This window comes from Bison bison, unplaced genomic scaffold (assembly GCF_000754665.1).
Source record: "Bison bison bison isolate TAMUID 2011002044 unplaced genomic scaffold, Bison_UMD1.0 scf7180017864135, whole genome shotgun sequence".
Taxonomy (NCBI): domain Eukaryota; kingdom Metazoa; phylum Chordata; class Mammalia; order Artiodactyla; family Bovidae; genus Bison; species Bison bison.
Genome location: NW_011494707.1, coordinates 1,516,091 through 1,539,372, shown reverse-complemented (window position 1 = coordinate 1,539,372; position 23,282 = coordinate 1,516,091). Strand labels below are relative to the sequence as shown.

At 38.3% G+C, this 23,282-nt stretch overlaps 1 protein-coding gene across 1 annotated transcript in view; it reads right to left on the bottom strand.

Moving 5' to 3' along the window:
* Window positions 1–23,282, bottom strand: part of IFT80 (intraflagellar transport 80) — a 131,129-nt gene that overhangs the window by 67,382 nt on the left and 40,465 nt on the right. Inside the window, exons 6-8 of the mRNA XM_010839846.1 lie at window positions 23,080–23,189; window positions 19,417–19,506; window positions 18,076–18,213 (exon numbers count right to left, since the gene is read on the bottom strand). Of these exons, the coding sequence (XP_010838148.1) occupies window positions 18,076–18,213; window positions 19,417–19,506; window positions 23,080–23,189 (338 nt within the window). The remainder of the gene's footprint in view (window positions 1–18,075; window positions 18,214–19,416; window positions 19,507–23,079; window positions 23,190–23,282) is intronic.

Below are 23,282 nucleotides of genomic sequence, written 5' to 3'. Positions count from 1 at the left end.
AGCCACCCCAGCCTTCAGCAACCACCACCCTCATTAATCAGCAGGCATCAACATCGAGGCAAGACCCTCCACCAGCAAAAAGATTATGACCACTGAAGGCTCAGACGATGGTTAGCAATTTTTTTAACCAATCAATTATTATTTAACCAATTATTTTTTAATTAAGATATGAACATTGTTTTTTTTTAAATATAATGCACTTACACACTTAACTGAACTGAACTGAACTTTATATGCACTGGGAAACCAAAAAGTTCATGTGACTCCTTTTACTGTGATATTTGCTTTATTGTGATGGTCTAGAACCAAACTTGAAATATCTCTAGCAATATCTCTGAAGCATGCCTGTATTTTTTGTCTAAATGCAGTCTTGAAAAGTTGTGAGGCTGGCCAGTTTAGTTTTGTCTTGGGCAAATATCACTGGCACCTCCCCAAATATCCAGGACCTTGATGGTATTCTATGGCTAGCCCAAAATTCTCCCCATTAAAACCCATTTCCCTGGTAATAGTATTCATGCCTCTCTTTTCACTTTCATCCAAAATCTACTCTCTGCAAGCCAAATTACTCAGAAAAGAGCCTGATAATAATAAGTTCAGTGTATTACTCCCATGAAACTATTTCAAGAAATAACAAATTCTTAAAGCAAACCAATAAAGCTAATAGGAGAAAGTTTGTCATCAATAAAGAGGGGGTGAAAACCTTCCCCAAACACCACCCACATAACTCCCTGCTAAGACTGGCTTTGTACCACAGTTACAAAGGTGGTTTTCTTGTACTGCCGTAACAAATTACCATGAACGCCGAGGCTTAAAACAACAGAACTTTATTATCTGACAGGTCTATAGGTCATAAATCCCACACGGATTTCACTAAACTAAGATAAAAGAGGTGTTGGCAAGGCTGCATTCCTTTTTGGAGGCTTTGGGGGAGGATCCATTTCCTTGATCATTCAAGATGTTAGCAGAATTCAGTTTCTTACAGTTAGTTGTAGGACTGGACTCCCCATTCCCAAACTGAAGGAAGGCCACCTGCATTCCTTGCCTGTGGTCCCCTTCCTCCTTCTTTAAAGCCAGCAACAGAGTTTGAGTTGCTCTCTCTTTGAATGTCTCCTCCTCCTTGAAACACTAACCCAGCCAGGAAAGATTCTCAGCTTTAAAGAAATCGTATGATTAGTTTGGGTCAACCTGAATTAATCCAGGATGGTGTTACAGCTAAAGGTCCATTATTTGTATCTGCAAAGTCCCTTTTGCCATTTAAGGTAACACTCAGAGCTTCTCAAGATTAGGGCATGGGCATTTTTGAGAACCCCATTATCTGGCCTACCACAAAATTATAGCAATCAATTTGAGGATTTTAAAAGCTTGTTAATTTTTTCCCTAAAGGTTCAAATATAAGCATAAACACATGAAACAATATTTGTAACACTTTTAAAAAGTAGTTTGTGGTCTGTGGTTTTGACTTTCAAAAGGCTTATTCACAACTAGAAAGAAACTAATTAGATGACGTTGTCACCAAGTGATAGTAGGATCTTGGTTATTATTCATGTGGTACTGAAGGATTAAGGATATGTATATACATAAAACATTTAAAATTTTTTGAACAAGTTGCTTTTAGAAAGAAAAAGTTATCAAAATGAGTTTATAACATTAAGCAAAATATGCATTTAATATCCTACCTGTAAACTGTACAAAAAGCATTGAGATTGTAATTAAGAAAAAGAAAGCTATCATTTTTCATGAATATTTTCCAATAGTATTAAAAATTAGACTAAGAGACAGAGCCTTTCTTGGAGAAAATAAAGATAATCTCAGAATACTGGGGGGAGAGGGTGGGGAAAGTCCTCAAGGAGCAATTTTAATTGTCAAATCTATAACCCCTAACAGATGATAGTGTAAATAATTAGATATGGACTAGTGGGCTGAAAAAAAGATCTATAGAATTACTTAAAACAAGGAAGAGTAAGTAAAAGAGGAAAGGTAATTTCACTGAAGGCAATGAAATAAAAGGAAATAACATCTTTTCTTAAATCAAAATAAAGGACTTCTTTACATAATTGGTATCTCTGGCAATGACTAATCAGAATGTGTGAACATGGATGCTTGACTTATGAAATATTTACAAGTAAAAGAAAATATGAGAGAGATTCTAGAAGAGGAAACTACTAATTCTACCCAAATGGAGGGTGGAGGAACAATGACGTACTGCATATAAGGAGTCAGAGCTTGAAAGGTCCAGGTGTAACAGGAGCTTCTGCATGATTTTAACATATGGGCATCTAGAGAACATTTGTCAAACAGAAGTTCTGTGATTCTAGAAATAGAGAATTATATTTAGATTTTAAGTACCAAAATCAGAAAAAAGCTAATTCATATTTGTGCTTTTTGGTGAAAATTAACATCAACAACACATGATTTTATTGGTCATTTAAAAAAAGGTTTGGTTTTTTTTTTAATGTTTTAAAGTTACTTCACCAGAGAGGAAGTTTAACCAATTTAGTTTCATCCAAAATAAGCAGTGAACTTGAGTGAAGTCGCTCAGTCGTGTCCGACTCTTTGTGTCCCCATGAACTGTAGCCTACCAAGCTCCTCCATCCATGGGATTTTCCAAGCAAGAATACTGGAGTGGATTGCCATTTCCTTCTCCAGGAGATCTTCCTGACCCAGGGATTGAACCCGGGTTTCCCTCATTGTAGGCAGATGCTTCACTGTCTGAGCCACCAGGGAAAATGAGTAGAGACATAGCTAAATATTCACCATTGTTCTATTCTTTATTCACTCTCCTACAGTTATAACCTTTGCCATTAAATAACTAGTTATTTTATTATCTGTTTACATATCAGTAAAAGTTTACTCTCAGAAAAAGTGAGCTACTCCTAGAGAACTGAGCTATGCTCAGTGGCTCTGTCATGTCCGACTCTTTGCGACTCCATGGAGTGTAGCCTGCCAGGCTCTTCTGACCATGGGGATTTTCCAGGCAATAATACTGGAGTGGGTTGCCATGGCCTTCTCCAGGGGACCTTCCCAACCCAGTGATTGAATCCAGGTCTTCCACGTTGCAGGCAGATTCTTTACCATTTGACAGGTATGGGTATTATTATTTGAAGAGTCAAGAGTATCACACAGAACTAACACACACAAATATCTACTGAATGGATGAATGAATGAATGTGCCTGTGTCCTTAAGCAAGCCTTTCTTCCCAGAGCTTAAACCATGAGTTCAACCAAATATGACTTTTAAAATAAAAAAAAAAATCAAAGGAACAAATTAAAAGCCAAAGATTTACAAATTTTAAACTAGCTTTCTCAAAAACATCAACCAAACTGACTAACTGGGTCAATTCTAGCAAAACTAGTCAAAATGTTGCAATGTATGCCATTAACTGAGTTACATCAATGGATGGCAGAGCCTGGTGGGCTGCGGTCTCTGGGGTCGCACAGAGTCCGACACAACTGAAGTGATTTAGCAGCAAGTCATTAAAAACGAAAACATTTTGTCTGTACGATGATGCATTAAAATTCAACATTTATGGAACACCTCCTACATGTTAGGTATTGATTTTTAAATGATTAAAAGTAAATTCTGTAATAGAATTCTGATTTTGTATTGCTTACCAAATTTCTTAATTCTGGACACCAGAATGTAAAGGCAGCTCAGTTCCCTTGATGGTTTATACTTTATGGTTTCTAGCAAAGTTGGTTTTATAGCAAATCTGAAAATATAACTCTCATTATAAAAGCAGAAATTTATTCATGTAAAAAGAAAAACTCTCAGAGGATTAAAACTGAAAAATTTTGGCAAATATGGCTAAGGAGACTTTGAAACACAAATGGCAACCTCCTGGGTTGGCGGTCTCCCTCCCCCATTTTCTAGGCTCTGGCTCTCTCCAGGGATCCCATGGTTACTGCTAGACTCTTGACGCCCATATGGCATATGGCATACCCCAACCTGCCTAGACATATCTGATTAGACCAGGCTGGGCCAGTAACTCCTTCTCTAAAGGTGTTTAAAACTAGGATCAAGCTTCTTATTTCAGTCTGGCTGCTCTCTTGGATAGAGATGGACACTTGAGAACTGTTAACACTGGTCACCTTTAAGCAGGTAAACAGGGGAGAGCTGGGCGAGGGGTCAGTTTGCTGGAAAGGACAAAGAGGGATAAGCAGAGAGCAGAGGCAAAACGCACAAAGGGACCATGTTCTGTGTTTTCTTAGCACTCCAGTTTCCTGAGGTCTGGCTTCTGGAAGATAACTCTGTAACCTTAGAGGAAATTGCTCCTTTTGATCAATGGTTTCTGCTACTTGCATCCAACTATAATAAAATATAGTATAAATAGTCTGAAGTTATAGGATCAGCCATGCTTCTCTAGCACTGCATGAGTTCTTCCCACTTCTGGCACCTTATGTACAGCACTACCTCCTCTTATGCCTGAGTACTAAGTCGCTATAGTTGTGTCCGACTCTGAGACCACATGAACTGTCCATGGACTTCTCCAGGCAAGAGTACTAGAGTGGGTTGCCCTGCCCTCCTCCATGGGATCTTCCAGACCCAGGGATCAAACCCACGTCTCCTGCACTGGCAGGCAAGTTCTTTACCATTGGCGACACCTGGAAAGCCCACCTCCTCTTGTACAAACTTTATATTAAAAAACAAAGAAGCACCACACTAATACTGCTCATAAGAGGAAGCAAGCGGTATGTCCGGTGCCTATGGGAAAGTTATCATAGAACTGTGGAGCTGAAAGGAGAGAGATGATCACTTAGCCCAGCTCATCTATTTTATAGATGAAGAAACTGAAGGTCCAAAATAAGCCTTTAATTTTGTAATTTGAAAATTCACCATTGGAGTCTAGACTCCAGGGCTCTACAAACATATTAATACTATTTCTACATTAAAATAAAAAATAGGCAATTATACTAAACAGCACAAGGCAGAGAATAATTGAGAATTTGTCTTTATAGCATTATCTTATCAAAAGATATTATGTACCTTTAAGGGAAGATAACATTTTTTTTTCCTCCTGTATTCTGTCAAACTACTCAGGCATGGGGGTTATTTCCCAATAGGGAAATAAGAGTTATTTAAACTAAAAAACATGACTTAACTATAACAACTTTTAAAAGTACCTCTGAAATGTCAAACTCACTCTTCTCTTTACTACTTGTATATAAATATACTGGACTTCCCTGGTGGCTCAGACGGTAAAGAATGTGCCCTCAGTGAGGAAGACTTGGGTTTGATTCCTGGGTTGTGAAGATCCCCTGGAGGAGGGCATGACAACTCACTCCAGTATTCTTGCCTGGTGAATCCCCATGGATAGAGAAGCCTGGCCAGCTACAGTCCATGGGGTTGCAAAGAATCAGACACGAAAAAGGATCCTCAAAAGTACATATCTTTAGCCAAGCTGGATTAACTGAATTCGTAAAATTATGTGTTCACAAACTAAGTTTAGGCGGGAAAGAAAACAGATGCAAAGCTTCTCTTAAGGGCACACTAATTAATAATTTTTAAGATCAATGTTCTAATATACCAGGAATTAGCAAATTGCATGTTGAATTACATGTGTTGACATACATAATTGACAATGAAAGTTATATACAGCAGTAAGACCAGTTACTGAAGATGATGAATCATAACAATTATATTAATTGAATGGGAGAATGAATGAATGGAGGGAAGTCTTATTATTATAATGACTAACTTATTATTATAATGACTATATTCAAGAACAGAGCAAATGAAAAAAGCTCTCTCTTACACAAGCAATAGCACCACCTACTGATAAATAAAAGCAACATCATCAGTTAATTTAAAATCTGGTCAAAAAAACTTTATATGTTCAGCTCTTTTCCCTTGAATTCTGTTCCACTTAACGTAATACAATGCAATTCATTAATATATCCTGTGTACTTATTTATAATTTATAATGCATGCTAAGTCGCTTCAGTCGACTATTTGCGACCCCATGGACTGTAGCCTACCAGGCTCCTCTGTCCACGGAATTTTCCAGGCAAGAATACTAGAGTGGGTTGCCATTTTCTCCTCCAGGGGATCTTCCTGAACCAGGGATCGAACCCGGGACTTCTGCATTGGCAGACAGGTCACCATTAAGTGCCACCTGGGAATAACTTATAATAACTGAAGTTTTTATCTTATATCTTTGAATCATGCATTTAAAAAAATTAATTGTAAAAATAAAGTTTATTATGGAATATAGCAGGAAATTACAGTTTGTGCCTGATACTCCCTGACTGCTTCTAAAATAATGCCATTTCTCTTACATTTCTCTTAGCTTTATTTTTTATAACATTTATTACATAATATGTATTTATCTTGTTTGTTTTTTATAGTCTTGTCTGCTGGAATAAAAACTCTTTAAGAGCAGGGAATGTGTTTTGTTTACTGCTGTTTCTTTTAACACTGAGGGCACGTGCCTGGCACATAACAGACAATAAAAATTTGCAAAGGAATTAATGAATATGAAAATTTTGTTGTTGTTGTTCAGTCGCTCAGTCATGTCTGACTCTTTGCAACCCCATAGACTGCAGCACACCAGGCTTCCCTGTCCTTCACCATCTCCCAGAGCTTACTCAAACTCCTGTCCGTGATTGAGTCAGTGATGCTATCCAACCACCTCGTCCTCTGTCGTCCCCTTTTCCTCCTGCCTTCAATCTTTCCCAGCATCAAGGTCTTTTCTAATGAGTTGACTCTTCACATCAGGTGGCCAAGTAATGGTACTTTTCAGCTTCAGCAACAGGCCTTCCAAAGAATATTCAGGACTGATTTTCTTTAGGATTGACTGGTTTCATCTCCTTGCAGTCCAAGGGACTCTCAAGAGTCCCAACACCACTGTTCAAAAGCATCACTTCTTCGGTGTTCAGCCTTCCTTATGATCCAATTCTCACAACCATACATGATTACTGGAAAAACCATGGCTTTGACTATACAGGGGCTTCCCTGATAGCTCAGTTGGTAAAGAATCCGCCTGCAATGCGGGAGACACCGAGTTGATTCCTAGGTCGGAAGATCTGCTGGAGAAGGGATAGGCTACCCACTTCAGTATTCTTGGGCTTCCCTGTGGCTCAGCAGGTAAAGAATCCACCTGCAGTGCGGGAGACCTGAGTTCAATCCCTGGGTTGGGAAAATCCCCTTTAGAAGGGAAAGGCTACCCACTCCAGTATTCTGGCCTGGAGAATTCCATGGACTGTACAGTCCATGAGGTTGCAGAGTCAGACACGATTGACTTTCACTTTCACATTGACTATATAGACCTTTGTCGGCAAAGTACTGTGTCTGCTTTTTAATACGCTGTCTAGGTTTGTCATAGTTTTCTTTCAAGGAGCAAGTGTCTTTTAATTTCATGACTTCAGTCACCATCTGCAGTGATTTTAGAGCCCAAGAAAATAAAGTCTGTCACTGTTTCGATTGTTTCCCCATCTATATGCCATAAAGTGATGGGCCCAGATGCCATGATCTTCATTTTTTGAATGTTGAGTTTTAAGCCAGCTTTTTCACTCTCCTCTTTCACCTTCATCAAGAGGCTCTATAGCTCCTCTTTGCTTTCAGCCATAATGAAAACAAGTGAACAAATAAATATGCAATGTGTTTTTAAACTTCCTTGAAAGTATAATAGCTGTGTCAAAGACTTCAAGGATCTTGATAGACTCTGCCAAATTATACTTGAGGAAAGTTGTAGGGACAGAGGCCCATTTCCCCCCTTTCTCCCATTTTCTGATGAATAGGAAATAGCATTACATTGTAATGTTTATTTGCATGATACCCATTACTGAAGAAATTGAATTTACTTCGGATTTATGGGAGCATTTACAATGCATTTCTTTTATTCTTTGCTCATTTTTTTTTTTTAGTTAAAGATTTTTATTTGGTTCTTTTTTTTATAATTGGTGTAAGACCTGATATAAAGTCTTTGTCTAATAAGTCCAACAATGGGCTTCTGGAGGGACAGTTTCTATTTCTTTTTTTCCTATGAAAGGGCCATATTCTGTGTACTTTGCATTTTTTGTTAAAAAGTAGACCTTTTTGAATATTAAAATGTGTTAAACTCTGGAAATCAAATTCTTCCTCCCACCCCAGGGCTTTGCTGCTGCTGCTTTTTGAGGACAGTAGTCATCTGTTCATTTAGTGATTTTTCCAAATTATCTTTGCAAAGATTGTACTCCCTTCGTGTATAGGCACTGAAGTCTCCATTCTGTTATCTCAGTGATCAGCCAGCAACCTGACAAAGCCAAAGAGAAAGAAAAAAATACTCTCCCACTCTTTCCCAATTGGCTCTGAGCTGGGGCATTCCTTCAACACTTAGCCAGGTCACCTATAATTCTGCCTTAGCCTTCACCTCCTGCCTGTGCAGAGCTCAAAAGTATGCCAACGACACACCTCTAAAGTCTTGTGTGTCTAGCCATGAGCATGTGTGTTGCACACTGAAATCTCAGTATATGTGACAGCTCTCCAATGCCCTGATTTTTCTATGTATCTTCTGTCTCAGCCTCTTCCTCCCCAGGTTTTTTTGGTCTATCTGCTGCTTGCCCCATTCACCAACCTTTGTTTCAAGTGGCTGTGCATAGAATGTCTTCACAAGTTTTCAACAGATGCCACACGGGTAGTCCCTCCAGCTCTGAGAGATTTCCAAGGAAGGCAAAACAAAGACAAGCCTTTATGCTGGTCTCTCAGGGGAACCACCAAAAGGGTCAAAAAGTACAACTATAGTTTTTTTTTTTTTTAAGGACATGGTGCTCCCTGGAAGGAAAGCTAAGACAAACCTAGACAGCATATCATAAAACAAAGACAGCACTTTGCCAACAAAATTCAGTATAGTCAAAGCTATGGTTTTTCCAGCAGTTATGCATGAATGTGAGAGTTGGACCATAAGAAGGCTGAGCACTGAACAACTGATGCTTTCGAATTGTGGAGGTGGAGAAGACTCTTCAGAGTCTTGGACTGCAAGGAGATCAAACCATTCAATTCTAAAGGAAATCAGTCCTGAATATTCATTGGAAGGACTGATGTTAACGCTGAAACTCTAATACTTTGGCCACCTGATGGGAAAAGCCAACTCATTGGAAAAGACCCTGATGCTGGAAAAGACTGAACGCAACAGGAGACAGGGTACCAGACGATGAGATGGTTAGATAGCATCACCAACTGAATGGACATGAATTTGAGCAAACTATGGGAGACAGTGAAGGACAGGGAAGCCTGGTGTACTGCAGTCAACAGGGTCACAAAGAGTCGGACACAACTTAGCAACTGAACAACAACAAAGCATACTGACACCAACAAGCTATACTAGAACATAGGCTTCTGTCCCCAAGGCCACTGCCAAGCTAGGAATGGCAGATGGTAGGCAGGTAAACAAAAAAATGCCATAGTGCTTTCTTACTAAAATTTAGCAACCTAGTTCTTTTTTTCATTAAGCATTACTCCTGGTTGCTATAAGTTTTGGATTAGATTCCAGAGAGATGTTGGTATACAATTTTATGTAAGTGAGATTACAAAATAAAATCTGGTTTTTTTACTAAATAAATTACCATATATAGCTTTCCAGGTTATTAAACATAATCCCTCTTCCCCACTTTTAATTAATTGAGGGTATTCCATTTTGGGTATATAGAATAATAATCTAATCAGACTCCTTCTTGTGGACACAACTTATTTCTGATCTTTACTATTACGATACTGTGATGAGATTGTTATGCGTACATCGTTGTGTACATGTTCAATGATCTCTTCAGATAAATTTCTAGAAGTGAGAGGGAAAAAAGATTGAAGAAATGTGAACAGAGCCTTACTGACCTGATTTTTTAAAAATCAAAGGTCTAAAAAAAATTTAATTGGGCCTCCAGCAGGGAAGGAAATAGAGAATGGGGCACAAAATTTGAAAAAATAATGGCCAAAATTTCCCCATTTGATGAAATCCTAAATTTACATATTCAACAAGTATAGAGAATCCAAAACATGACAAATACAAAGAAAGTCATACCCTATCAAACTGTTGAAAAGCAAAGAAAACCTGAGTATCTGCAAACCAGCCAGAAGTAAAGGCCACCTTACATTCAGGAGAGCAATGATACCAACAGTCACTTATTTCTCATCAAAAATAATAACAGACCAAGAGAGTGGAGTAATATCTTTAAAGCACTGAAAGAAAGGATAAAAGCTCTGTCAGCCCAGAATTATAAATCCAGTGAAGAGAAAAACAAAAACATTTTCAGAAAAACAAGAAGAAAATTCATCACCAGCAGTTACACACTATGGGCTGTGTTGTGTGTGTGCTTAGGTACTCAGTCATGTCTGACCCCATGGGCTGCAGCCCACCAGGCTCCTCTGTCCATGGGGATTCTCCAGGCAAGAATACTGGAATGGGTTGTCATGCCCTCCTCCAGGGATCTTCCCAATCCAGGGATCTAACCCAGGTCTCCTGCATTGTGGGTGGATTCTTTACCATCTGAGCCACCAGGGAAGTCTTATACACTATGAGATAAGCCTAAAGGAAGATTTTTAGGTTGAAGAAAAATTATATTGACTGGAAATTAGGATCTTCAGGAAGAAATGAAGAGCACTAGAAATGCTAAACATTTCTTTCTTTCCTCTTTCTCTTAATTTCTTTAAAATGAATGGCTTTTAAAAGTAAAAATTATAACTTACTTTGATATGTGATACAACTATAGAGGAGAGGAGGGTAAATGGAACAACATGCATGCGAGGTTCTTATATTTTACATGAAATGGCATTATATTAACTCTAAGTAGTATATGAGACAAAACAAGCACCAAGTAATGCTTATTCTCTGTTTAAGGGGCTGGGGAGAGGGACTGCAATGCAAGACATTGGACATAACTACCCTTCTCCAAACACAATGAAAGAAGCCATGGTACTGCGTGCTGTGGAGACAGTGGGATGGAGCGCTATAGAACATTCCTGCTCTGCACTCAAGTGAGCAGAGGGAGCACCCTTCTCCCTCCCTACCAGATACTGTAGAGTCTGCGAGCTAGAGCCTCTCAGACCATTCCAACCCTGTAATACTGAAGTAGAGCCCATCTCCAACGAGTACCATGAAGGCTGTCCAGTGGGGTCCCGGTCTACTATCTCTGATTTACACTAATGACAGCCAAGAGGCAACATACAACTCCCTCTATGCACAATCTGGGGTAGGATCTGGAGTGGAAGAAGTTAGAGACTGGTACAAATCCCTTCCCTGTAGCTTAGACGGTAAAGAATCTGTCTGCAATGCAAGAGACCTGGCTTTGATCTTTGGGTTGAGAAGCTCCTCTGGAGAAGGGAATGGCAACCCACTCCAGTATTCTTGCCTGGAGAATCCCATGGACAGAGAAGCCTGGAAGGTTACAGTCCATGGGGTTGCAAAGAGATGGACACGACTGAGCGACTAACACTACTATGAAGCCCTTGGAACACCATCAAGCACCCTATACATGCAACTGACTTGAATACACACAGTAAATCCATGACAACTAATTGTACTGTGGTATACCACTTACACTAAGGTTTCAAATTTGCCTCTGGGTTGAAAACAAGTAGGGCAAACCAAAATAGTGCTGCAATGACTCTGAAAATGAAAATGGTATTTGAACCACAGTCTGCAAAAGTTAGCCAGGACGTGAGTTCTGAACCAATATAGGTTAACTTGCCTTCCTAAATAGAAGGTGTAAATAGGAACCAGAGTTTCATAACAGCTTAGTGAGAGTCTTTTTAAAAAAATTCCAATCTTATGATGAAAGCTAGTGAGAATATTAGATTTACTATACAACAACTGAGTTGCAGTGATGTACCTAGACAAAAATACAAAAATTTCTGCTTTTTCAAATATTTCTTTCATCAGTCCAGTTACATACATGCATGCTAAGGAATACATTCAAACCAAAACCTATTATTTGAGCATTAGATCTTTCTTTTTTCTCCCCAATACAAATATTTCTTGAAAAACATTAAAAGAAAATGTTTACAAAAACCATATTTTTCTTGGTTTATTATTTCACAGATAACCTGAAAGTTTATATCAACATCACACTTTAAAGCTTATATTATAAAATTACTATCTAATTTCTCTCAAGAAAACCTAGAAAGAATTTTTAAGAAAACGTTAAGAAAACTGCACTCAATTAAAAATTTGTGAAGAGCCCTCAAAACAGCTCTCAAAATAGAAATAATAAATTTGTAGCAAATGCTAGGATACATATCCTTCCTCAGATTTTTATAATCTCTAACACTGACATTCTTCCACAGAATCTGGCCCTGGATAAATGATTACTACTATTAATTATACAACTCTTCCACAGAATCTGGCCCTGGATAAATGATTACTACTATTAATTATACAACTTTAAGTTACAGGTTGGGCTTCCCTGATAGCTCAGTTGGTAGAATCCCCTGCAATGCAGAAGACCCCGGTTCGATTCCTAGGTTGGGAAGATCCACTGGAGAAGGGGTAGCCTACCCACTCCAGTATTCTTGGGCTTCCCTTCTGGTTCACATGGTAAAGAATCCACCTGCAATGCAGGAGACCTGGGTTTGAACCCTGGATTGGGAAGATCCCGTGCAGAAGGGAAAGGCTAAAGAGCCTCTTGATGAAAGTGAAAGAGGAGAGTGAAAAAGTTGGCTTAAAGCTCAACATTCAGAACACTATGATTATGGCATTTGGTCCCATCACTTCATGGCAAATAGATGGGGAAACAGTGCAAACAGTGACAAACTTTATTTTGGGGGGCTCCAAAATCACCACAGATGGTGACTGCAACCATGAAATTAAAAGACACTTACTCCTTGGAAGAAAAATCATGACCAACCTAGCTGCTGCTACTGCTGCTAAGTCGCTTCAGTCCTGTCTGACTCTGTGTGACCCCATAGACGGCAGCTTACCTGGCTCCCCCGTCCCTGGGATTCTCCAGGAAAGAACACTGGAGTGGGTTGCCATTTCCTTCTCCAATGCATGAAAGTGAAGTCGCTCAGTTGTGTCCGACTCTTCGCGACCCCATGGACTGCAGCCTACCAGGCTCCTCCGCCCATGGGATTTTCCAGGCAAGACCTAGACACCATATTAAAAAGCAGAGACATTACTTTGCCAACAAGGTCTGTCTAGTCAGTTCAGTTCAGTTGCTCAGTCGTGTCCGACTCTTTGTGACCCCATGAACCGCAACATGCCAGGCTTCCCTGTCCATCACAAACTCCCGGAGTTTACCCAAAACCACGTCCATCAAGTCGGTGATGCCATCCAACCATCTCATCCTCTGTCGTCCCCTTCTCCTCCTGCCCCCAATCCCTCCCAGCATCAGGGTCTTCTCAAATGAGTTAGCTCTTCACATCAGGTGGCCAAGTATTGGAGTTTCAGCTTCAACATCAGTCCTTCCAATGAACACGCAGGACTGATCTCCTTTAGGATGTACTGGTTGGATCTCCTTGCAGTCCAGGGGACTGTCAAGAGTCTTTGCCAACACCACAGTTCAAAAGCATCAATTCTTCGGCGCTCAGCTTTCTTTATAGCCCAACTCTCACATCCATACATGACCACTGGAAAAACCATAGCCTTGACTAGACAGACCTTTGTTGGCAAAGTAACGTCTCTTCTTTCTAATATGCTGTCTAGGCTGGTCATAACTTTCCTTCCAAGGAGGAAGCGTCTTTTAATTTCATGGCTGCAATCACCATCTGCAGCAATCTTGGAGACCAGAAAAATAAAGTCAGCCACTGTTTCCACTGGTTCCCCATATATTTGCCATGAAGTGATGGGATCAGACGACATTATCTTAGTTTTCTGAACGTTGAGCTTTAAGCCAAATTTTTCACTCTCCTCTTTCACTTTCATCAAGAAGCTCTTTAGTTCTTATTCACTGTCTGCCATAAGGGTGGTGTCATCTGCATATCTGAGGTTATTGATATTTCTCCTGGCAATCTTTGCCGGAGTCCAGCTCCAGCAGCCAGGGAATCAGCCTGAAGGGAAGAGCAGTGTGAGCGAAGGAATGATGTAGCCTCTGACTCCAGATGTGGGGCTACATGTTTATTTCAAGCATCAGGTCTTCTTTTATACTTTGACAAAAGCATTAGGTCAGAGGTTTGACATTTTCAGTTTCCCCTCACCCAGATTTATTGTCTCATTGTTGCCCTTCAAACAGAGTTCCTGCTTTGGGGATTCTGTTTACTTACGATTACATTGTAACTCATGCTTATGTCTGGGCTGCATACCACATTTCTGAGTTTATTTCTTGTCTTTCTAAATCCTGCTTGCCCCTAGTATCCTAAGCTCTCTATCTCCTAAAAAAGCTTCTAAACTTTTTTTAGGTTTATTCCTAAACCCTAAACTCAGCCATGAAATTAAAAGATGCTTACTCTTTGGAAGTTATGACCAACTTAGATAGTATATTGAAAAGCAGAGACATTACTTTGCCAACAAAGGTCCGTCTAGTCAAGGCTATGGTTTTTCCAGTAGTCATGTATGGATGTGAGAGTTGGACTGTGAAGAAAGCTGAGCGCTGAAGAATTGATGCTTTTGAACTGTGGTGTTGGAGAAGACTCTTGAGAGTCCCTTGGACTGCAAGGAGATCCAACCAGTCCATTCTGAAGGAGATCAGCCCTGGGATTTCTTTGGAGGGAATCATGCTAAAGCTGAAGCTCCAGTACTTTGGCCACCTCATGTGAAGAGTTGACTCACTGGAAAAGACTCTGATGCTGGGAGGGATTGGGGGCAGGAGGAAAAGGGGACGACAGAGGATGAGATGGCTGGATGGCATCACCGACTCGATGGACGTGAGTTTGAGTGAACTCCGGGAGCTGGTGACGGACAGGGAGGCCTGATGTGCTGTGATTCATGGGGTTGCAAAGAATCGGACACGACTGAGCGACTGAACTGAACTGAAACTCAGAAAACTTCCTTTGCCATAAACATTTCCCTCACAAACAGGTCTCAGATAACAATCCTTCCCATGGCCTCAAGCTGCGGCCTACGTGCTCATCCTGGGACATTCTTTGTAAAAATCCTTGAACAAATGTCAATGGTTACTTTATAGATTATTTTCTGTGCACAACTGCAGAAGGCTTTGTGTTTTCTCATGCTCTTCTCAAGAACAATAAGCACCTTAACATTTTTTCTAGCCAACTCAACCGAAGAAAGGAAAGGACAAGTCAGAATCACAAAACCTAACTCCTTCATCCTGGGACCGTGCCTGTGGGATGAGGAGAGGGGGTTGGGGCCATGCCTCCATTTTGTCAGTAATGCCTAACGCACCTCCTGACAAATCTTGATTCCAGCTTGTGCTTCCTCCAGCCCAGCATTTCTAATCATGTATTCTGCATATAAGTTAAATAAGCAGGGTGACGATATACAGCCTTGACGTACTCCTTTTCCTATTTGGAACCAGTCTGTTGTTCCATGTCCAGTTCTAACTGTTGTCTAGTCAAGGATATGCTTTTTCCAGTAGCCATGTATGCATGTGAGAGTTGGACTATAAAGAAAGCTGAGCACCAAAGAATTGATGCTTTTGAACTGTGGTGTTGGAGAAGACTCTTGAGAGTCCCTTGGACTGCAAGGAGATTCAACCGGTTCATCCTAAAGGAAATCAGTCCTGAATATTCATTGGAAGGACTGATGTTGAAGCTGAAACTGCAATACTTTGGCCACCTGATATGAAGAACTGACTCGTTTGAAAAGATCCTCATGCTGGGAAAGATTGAAGGAGGGAGAAGAAGGGGATGACAGAGGATGAGATGGTTGGATGGCATCACCAACTCAATGGATATGAGTCTGAGTAAACTCCGGGAGTTTGTGATGGACAGGGAGGCATGGCGTGCTGTAGTCCATGGGGTTACAAAGAGTTGGACATGACTGAGTTACTGAACTGAACTCAAGTTGCAGGATTATGAGGAAAAAAAACAACAAAGAGTTACATTTAAGAGTGACATTTTCAGGCTGATGAAAATATGTACTTCTTAAAAGAAACCTTAGTAAGGTTTTTTCAAGATATAAATAATTGTGTGGGAAAAGTATTCAGCACCCACTGACTTAAATTTTAGGCTCTTAACTTGATACCACTTACTTGGTAAGTAGAAAAGGTGAAGAATCTCAATAAGTATTGCCCTTCTTACCTTTCACCACATGAACTTGCCTTGACCCCCTCAAAGATATTAGTTCTCATTACTAGGAGAAGCCTGTATCTTCTTGTAAAATTTATTACAACTGTAATTAAATAAATGAGTGGGTAATTAATCATTTAATATCCATCTTATCAATAGAAAGTAAACTCCAAAGGGACTATATTTGCTTGGCATTTTTTAAAAAGATGTGCAGGAAGTACTTATACAGGTAATTTAGTTTTGAGGTTTTTTGTTTGTTTTTTAATTTTATTTATTAATTGGCCACACAGTATGTGGGATCTTAATTTCCCGACCAGTGTTTGAACCCTGCATTGGAAGCATGGGATTTTAACCACTGAACCACCAGGGAAGTCCCCAGGTAATTTGCTTTTGACCCAAAATGCTTATAGCACTTATATCTTAGTGAACAGAATCATTTTCCAATAAAGATATATGTGTTCTATGTCTGTCACCTTAAAAATAATTTTCCATTTTTTATTATGTATACAAATTAAATAGCTTCAAAAATCAATGTTTTTTAAAAAAGGAAAGAAAGATGAATTATATATTTAGAGAATCCAATGAATTCTGCAAGCAAATTAAAGTTAAAAAATAAATCTAGCTTTGTTCCCCTCTTCAAAAGCTATACAAAGCATATCTTTAATTTGAAAATTTTAGAAAATGAAATTTTCAAAAAACATCACCTACTACTTCAAACTCCAGGAATAACCACTGTTAAAATGTGTTATATCAAGAACTCTACTCAATACTCTGTAATGACTTGTATGGGAAAAGAAACTTAAAAAGAGTGGATATATGTATATGTATAACTGATTCACTTTGCTATATACCTGAAACTAAGACAACATTATAAAATTAACGATGCACATCTAGAGAACATCTGTCAAACAGAAGTACAGTTGTGTGCTTCTAAAAATAGAGAATTATATTTAGATTTTTAGGTACCAAAATCAGAGAAAAGCAAATTCATATTTATGCTTTTTGTGTTTATAAGGCTTTAAGAATTCTAAATAAACTGTCTTATTTTACATTTGAGGAAAATAAGCCACAGAAAAATTGTGATTTTCTCATAGTCAGGAACAATATGGAATAGTGTCTCATATAATGCTGCTGCCTTGGGAGCACTTTGATGAAACAATTCATTCTCTAAGTACAATGGTAAACGCTGCTGAGCTGGGTTGTTTGCCTATGTTTTAAACAGAATTTGTATACAGGGCATACTCTCTTATGAGAGAAAAATCATACGTGCATTCAAATATGAAATCTTTGATTTTAAAATGACCATTTAAAAAAAATTACTATCAATTCCTTACCAAAAATATGCAACCAAAATTTTTATATGAAGCACTGCTGCTGCTGCTAAGTTGCTTCAGTCGTGTCCGACTCTGTGCGACCCCATAGACAGCAGCCCACCAGGCTCCCCCGTCCCTGGGATTCTCCAGGCAAGAACACTGGAGTGGGTTGCCATTTCCTTCTCCAATGCATGAAAGTGAAAAGTGAAAGTGAAGTCGCTCAGTCGTGTCCAACCCTCAGCGACCCCATGGACTGCAGCCTTCCAGGCTCCTCTGTCCATGGGATTTTCCAGGCAAGAGTACTGGAATGGGGTGCCATTGCCTTCTCCACGTATGAAGCACACTGACAGTTTAAAAAAGAAAAAGTTCAAAACTCAACTCTCTATGTTGATTGGGCATAAATTTTAACACTTTACTATCTTTCACAAATATGCTTAAAATAAGTATTTTCAGAAAGACAGTAGAGAACATACTCAGTCTTCAAACTGAACTTAAAGAGCTTGAATGGTCCCATAAATCTGGAATTAACTGAACCAATATATTAAGAAGACAAATCAGAAAGATGCAGTCAAATGCATCACTGAAAATGTTTTTAAAGATTGAGAACTAGGTGTGTTGTGCATTATCACATTTATGACAGAACATCTGTGATTGGTCACCACTATGTCTTACCCCAGTTTTATCGCACAAGCGTAAAGTATGAAATGATCCAACGGCAAATAATTCTCCATCTGGAGCCCAGGCTACTGAGGTAATAGGATGCTCATGAGGTTGAGAACTGTAGAGAGGACGGCCATAACTATCCCATACCTACGAAAGGAAATTTAAAAAATCTTTTATAACATCACCACATTATTACAAACAAGTCTGCTTTCCAATAAAATATCAAGTAAAGATTTAGAAATCATCATTTTATAATATTAGCAATTACATGTCTTTACTATCCACAAAGGTTGGGGGAACTGGGGGGTAAGCTGTATTCCTGGAAACCTAAATATCTCAAAGAAAAAGTTATAGTAACATCGTGATAATTTTGGATTTTACAAAGGTCTGTCTAGTCGAGGCTATGGTTTTTCCAGTAGTCATGTATGGATGTGAGAGTTGGACTGTGAAGAAAGCTGAGCACTGAAGAATTGATGCTTTTGAACTGTGGTGTTGGAGAAGACTCTTGAGAGTCCCTTGGACTGCAAGGAGATCCAACCAGTCCATTCTGAAAGAGATCAGTCCTGGGATTTCTTTGGAGGGAATGATGCTAAAGCTGAAACTCCAGTACTTTGGCCACCTCATGTGAAGAGTTGACTCATTGGAAAAGACTCTGATGCTGGGAGGAGGAGAAGGGGACGACAGACAGAGGATGAGATGGCTGGATGGCATCACCAACTCAATGGACTTGAGTTTGAGTGAACTCCGGGAGTTGGTGATGGACAGGGAGGCCTGGCGTGCTGCTATTCATGGGGTCGCAAAGAGTCCGACATGACTGAGCAACTGATCTGAGCTGAACTGAACTGAAGTCTTTAATTAATTCTAAAACCTATCCATTGTAATCCTTTTAAATTTAATAATAATATTCTGTTTTTTGCTTAAATTTTTTTTGTTCAATAAGTGCTCTATCAACTTTCCCTGAAAGTATTTATTTGAACCAAATTTTCTCCAACTATATTTACCATAAATCTTATTCTTCCTCACAAATTATTTTGGTCTGGAGCTGATTAACATTTAATAAACCAGTATGGTTGACTTTTTAAACCTTAAATTGATTTAAATAGTCACTAAAACAAGGCATTGTATTCGTGTTACCACTCATTAAATCAAATTTTATAGGTCAATGAAATAGGCCAAGGAGAAAGGCAACACTTCAAAATACCACTGAAAATTATAAAATAACAATTTCCTAAATTGTCAGATTAAAAGATATGACTAAAATGAAGGACTTGAAGAATATTCTTATATGCTAAATACTTTTCACCAAAATTCGATTCTTTCAACCAGGTGATAAATTCAAACATTACATACCTTATATTTACAGTCTTCACCAGCAGATAAAATCAAATCATTGACAGAGTTCCAATCTACTTTTAAAATAATGCCATCATGAGCTTTCCACTAGGAGAAAAAATAAGATATAAATTATAACTTCAAGGGCACTGAAAATTTTCTAAGACTTGTTTTTTTTCAGCCTTTTTCTAGTGTTCTCTAGTCTTCTTTGAGAAAACTCCTATCTTCCTTTCATAGCCATTATGCACAGCTATTTGTTTGTTTCATTTCTGATTTAAACTAATGAAAAGCACCTTGCACTATGACATCCACTATATAACTCACATCCTTCAAGTCTCAATAGCCTGGACCCCAGATGGAAAATCACTTGCTGTTAAACTATTAAAAGCCTGAAGCTTGTGTGATGATAATGGAATGAATATGAATATATGTTATGTACTCCAAAACTTAGTTAAATCCAAGTTTTTCTCCCTTTGCACAGCTAATCCTGTTATTGATACTGCTTTCATTTTTGTTTGCTAATTCTTTTCTTTAAAAAAAAAAAAATCTTCTACTATATGGACATCCTCTTTATTACTCCCTTTATTCTTTCCTGTTCATTCCCCTAAGATTCATTCTCTTTACCTTCATGTCCTTAGAATAGACACTAACTACTCTGAGAACCTTCTGCTGTATTTACTATATAACAAAGAGGCTTTCTACAGATATATATATCCTATACATATACAGAATACACACATATTTGTGTATATATCTACATAAGTCACACCAAAATTGGCAAATCTAGTAAGTAAATATGGATGTCTTCTCACTCTTAAATATAATTTATGTGCTCATTTAGCTATTACCACACATGTAATTAAAAGCCATTAGTCTTTCACTATATTTGAATAATATAACTGAAAAAAAATTTTTCTTGAAGACTATAAGGTACGTTTTAATGTCTGAGTCAACTAAATTTGCATCAAAGAGTGACTGATTTCAAGGATTTTCATTCTATAGATCCTTCCCAATCTATTGTTCTTCATGTATATGGAAAAAAAACCCACATCAAATTAGGGTCAAATAAGCAACAGCAGCAAGCCCTAAGAATAAGCAATAATTCATAACTTGCTTTATTCAAAATACATAAAAATATACAATGTCAAAAACAAATGTTTTGAAAGCAATAATTTTCACAAGTTACTTTAAATTAAGCCACTGTCCTGAAATAAACTGCAAACATAAAAATTTCAATATACAAACATTATTTATTTTAAAGCTAAAAAAATAAAATGTTCATATTTAAATGTTAGGAACAAAACATGGTTTAAATTTTCCTTATAATTTAGGATATCACTTATACAGTACATATATTTACACATTATACATAATGCATATACCATTTTCAATTATTTCTTAAGGTATTAGGCATTTTGTGAAATTCCTCTGAACCATGAGCTCCTTGAAGGCAGAAACTATGTTCTGTTTCACTTTGAATATGTTATAGTACAAGGCTTACACTCAACATAGTACCTGACATATAGTAAGTATGCATCACATTCTCACTGACTGACTAAATAAACAGAAGTTTCTTCACTATGAAACCAAGTTCTGGGCCTCTAGAAGAGTCCCTAAAGCTCTTAAAGGAAATTAAGTGTACACTTTTGAACTGTATTCTACAAGCAAGAATTAAGTAAGCATTCTTTTTTGTGAACAATCTAAAGTTGAGTATATATTTATACCCAAGGAAAAACTGCTGGAACTTTAGTTTTCCAAAAGAAATAGAAGATTTGCATTAAATTACGAATTCCATTTAACTCCTTTAACTCCTTCACTTTAGCTGAATTTTTCCCTCCACTATTTCCTGAGTCAAAGGTTTCACCGAGCCACAAAACCAGAACTTTATCAATGGTGATATACGCATCTTCCTGAGCTTAATTTATATATGCTTAATTACAGGTATCTAAACAAATCACGGGCTTCCCTGGTGGCTCAGACAGTAAAGAATCTGCCTGCAATTCGGGAGACCTGGGTTCAGTCCCTGGGTTGGGAAGATCCCCTGGAGGAGGGCATGGCAAACCATTCCAGTATTCTTGCCTGGAGAATCCCCATGGACAGAGGTGCCTGGCAGGCTACAGGCCATGGGATTGCAAAGAACTGGACACAACTGAGCAACTAAACACAGCACAGCACAAACAAATCATATATTTATAAATTAAAAGATTCATTGGGCCTGCTTTTGCTGTATGATTTCAAAGAACATTTTCAGGGTATAAGTGGTATGGAAGGACTTTGACTAAAGGCAGGAAGAACCAGACCTCTTCCCTAGCTTCTTCCCCTTCTGTTGTTTCACAGTTCTTAGCAGAGTGTTCCTCATGCAGTAAAAATGTAAATACACGATGACTGTATGGAATATGTACAGCATAATTCTACACAGAAGTGACTAATATGGAACCGCAAAGTCATTTCTATATCCTTACTCTCCAAATTCTCTATCTACTGAACTGTTAAACACAATGCGTCTTGGGAATTCCCTGGTAGCCCAGTAGTTAGGACTCTGAGCTTCCACTGCCAGGAACCCAGATTCAATCCCTGGTCCAGGAACTAAGATTCTAGAAGCCACACAGCATGGCAAAAAACAAACTAAAAACCCTGAAGTTTCTTCTTAAAACACTTTTATCCCTTCTGTAGCCAGTGAATCTCCAGCACCAAATCCCTGACCTATTAACTGGCCTCCTTGTCTCTAATTTATTAGTGGCTAAATAAAAGTTACAGATGACATAATAACACCATAACATCAATAATAACAACTGCTCTTTATTGTGTACATTCAATATTTTTATTATATGCACTGTCCTATGTACTTTGTAATTTAACTCATTTAATCCTCACAATAATCCTATCAATTAGGTATTAGGATCACATCTAAGAGATGAGAAAGCTTAAGCTCTGAGATAATTTTATAATTTGCCTAAAGTTACATATAAGTAATGAACATTTGAACCCAGGTGACTAACTCCAAAATCTATATTTCTATTACCTACACTATACCGTGTTACTATCAAAATATGAAGAAAATGATTCTGCCTCTTCACACTGAAATCAAACATCAAAATCTCAGAGATAGGCTTAAAGGTTTTCCATTAATTTGTCCTACCCTGACCTGTCTTAACTGCCACTATTGTTCTGCTTCCCTGTAATTGGTAAAATTATATATACCCAATTTGTTCTAAGCATTACATTGACTCCCCCCAACCCACTTTAAATAAATACTAAAACAATTCTAGGGTCTTAGAGAAAGTTCAAGGGTACTGAACAGACAATGGGGAGGAGGGGGAAGAAGACACTAGAGATGATAAAAAACCATCTAAACAAGTTCTTAAAGTTTTATGATTTAGTCCCATTCTGTCTCAAATCTATCCATGTGAGGCTGACTGTGCTAAATTTGAATTTTGTGCCAAATCATGTAAACATATTTATGATTTACTGATATAATGAGAGTTGGAATAAGAGGGAAGTGAACCTTATTGGAAACATCAACAAGTATTCCCTGTTCTATAATAAAGGCTGATAAAACCACACACTTAAAAGCCTCGACTATAACAAGACCACCCAGAAGAAAGGGACTCCTAAGAAAGTGACCTCTTACTGAGCAGTCTGGCAGATCCTGATAACAATTTACAAATGCCTGAGAAGTACCTGTAAAATTTTAGCATTTGGTTGAAGCGGTTTAATGATCAGCTGCTTGCCTGCTGTATAAAGAACCTTTTCTGAATCAGGGCCCCATGCTACGGAATACACTGGTGTTCCTGTAAAAAAAAAAAAAAAAAAACCAAAAGATAAACTTTAATTATCATGCTTTATAAAACGGAGATTGTTAGGAAAGTCAAAAAACCAATTTG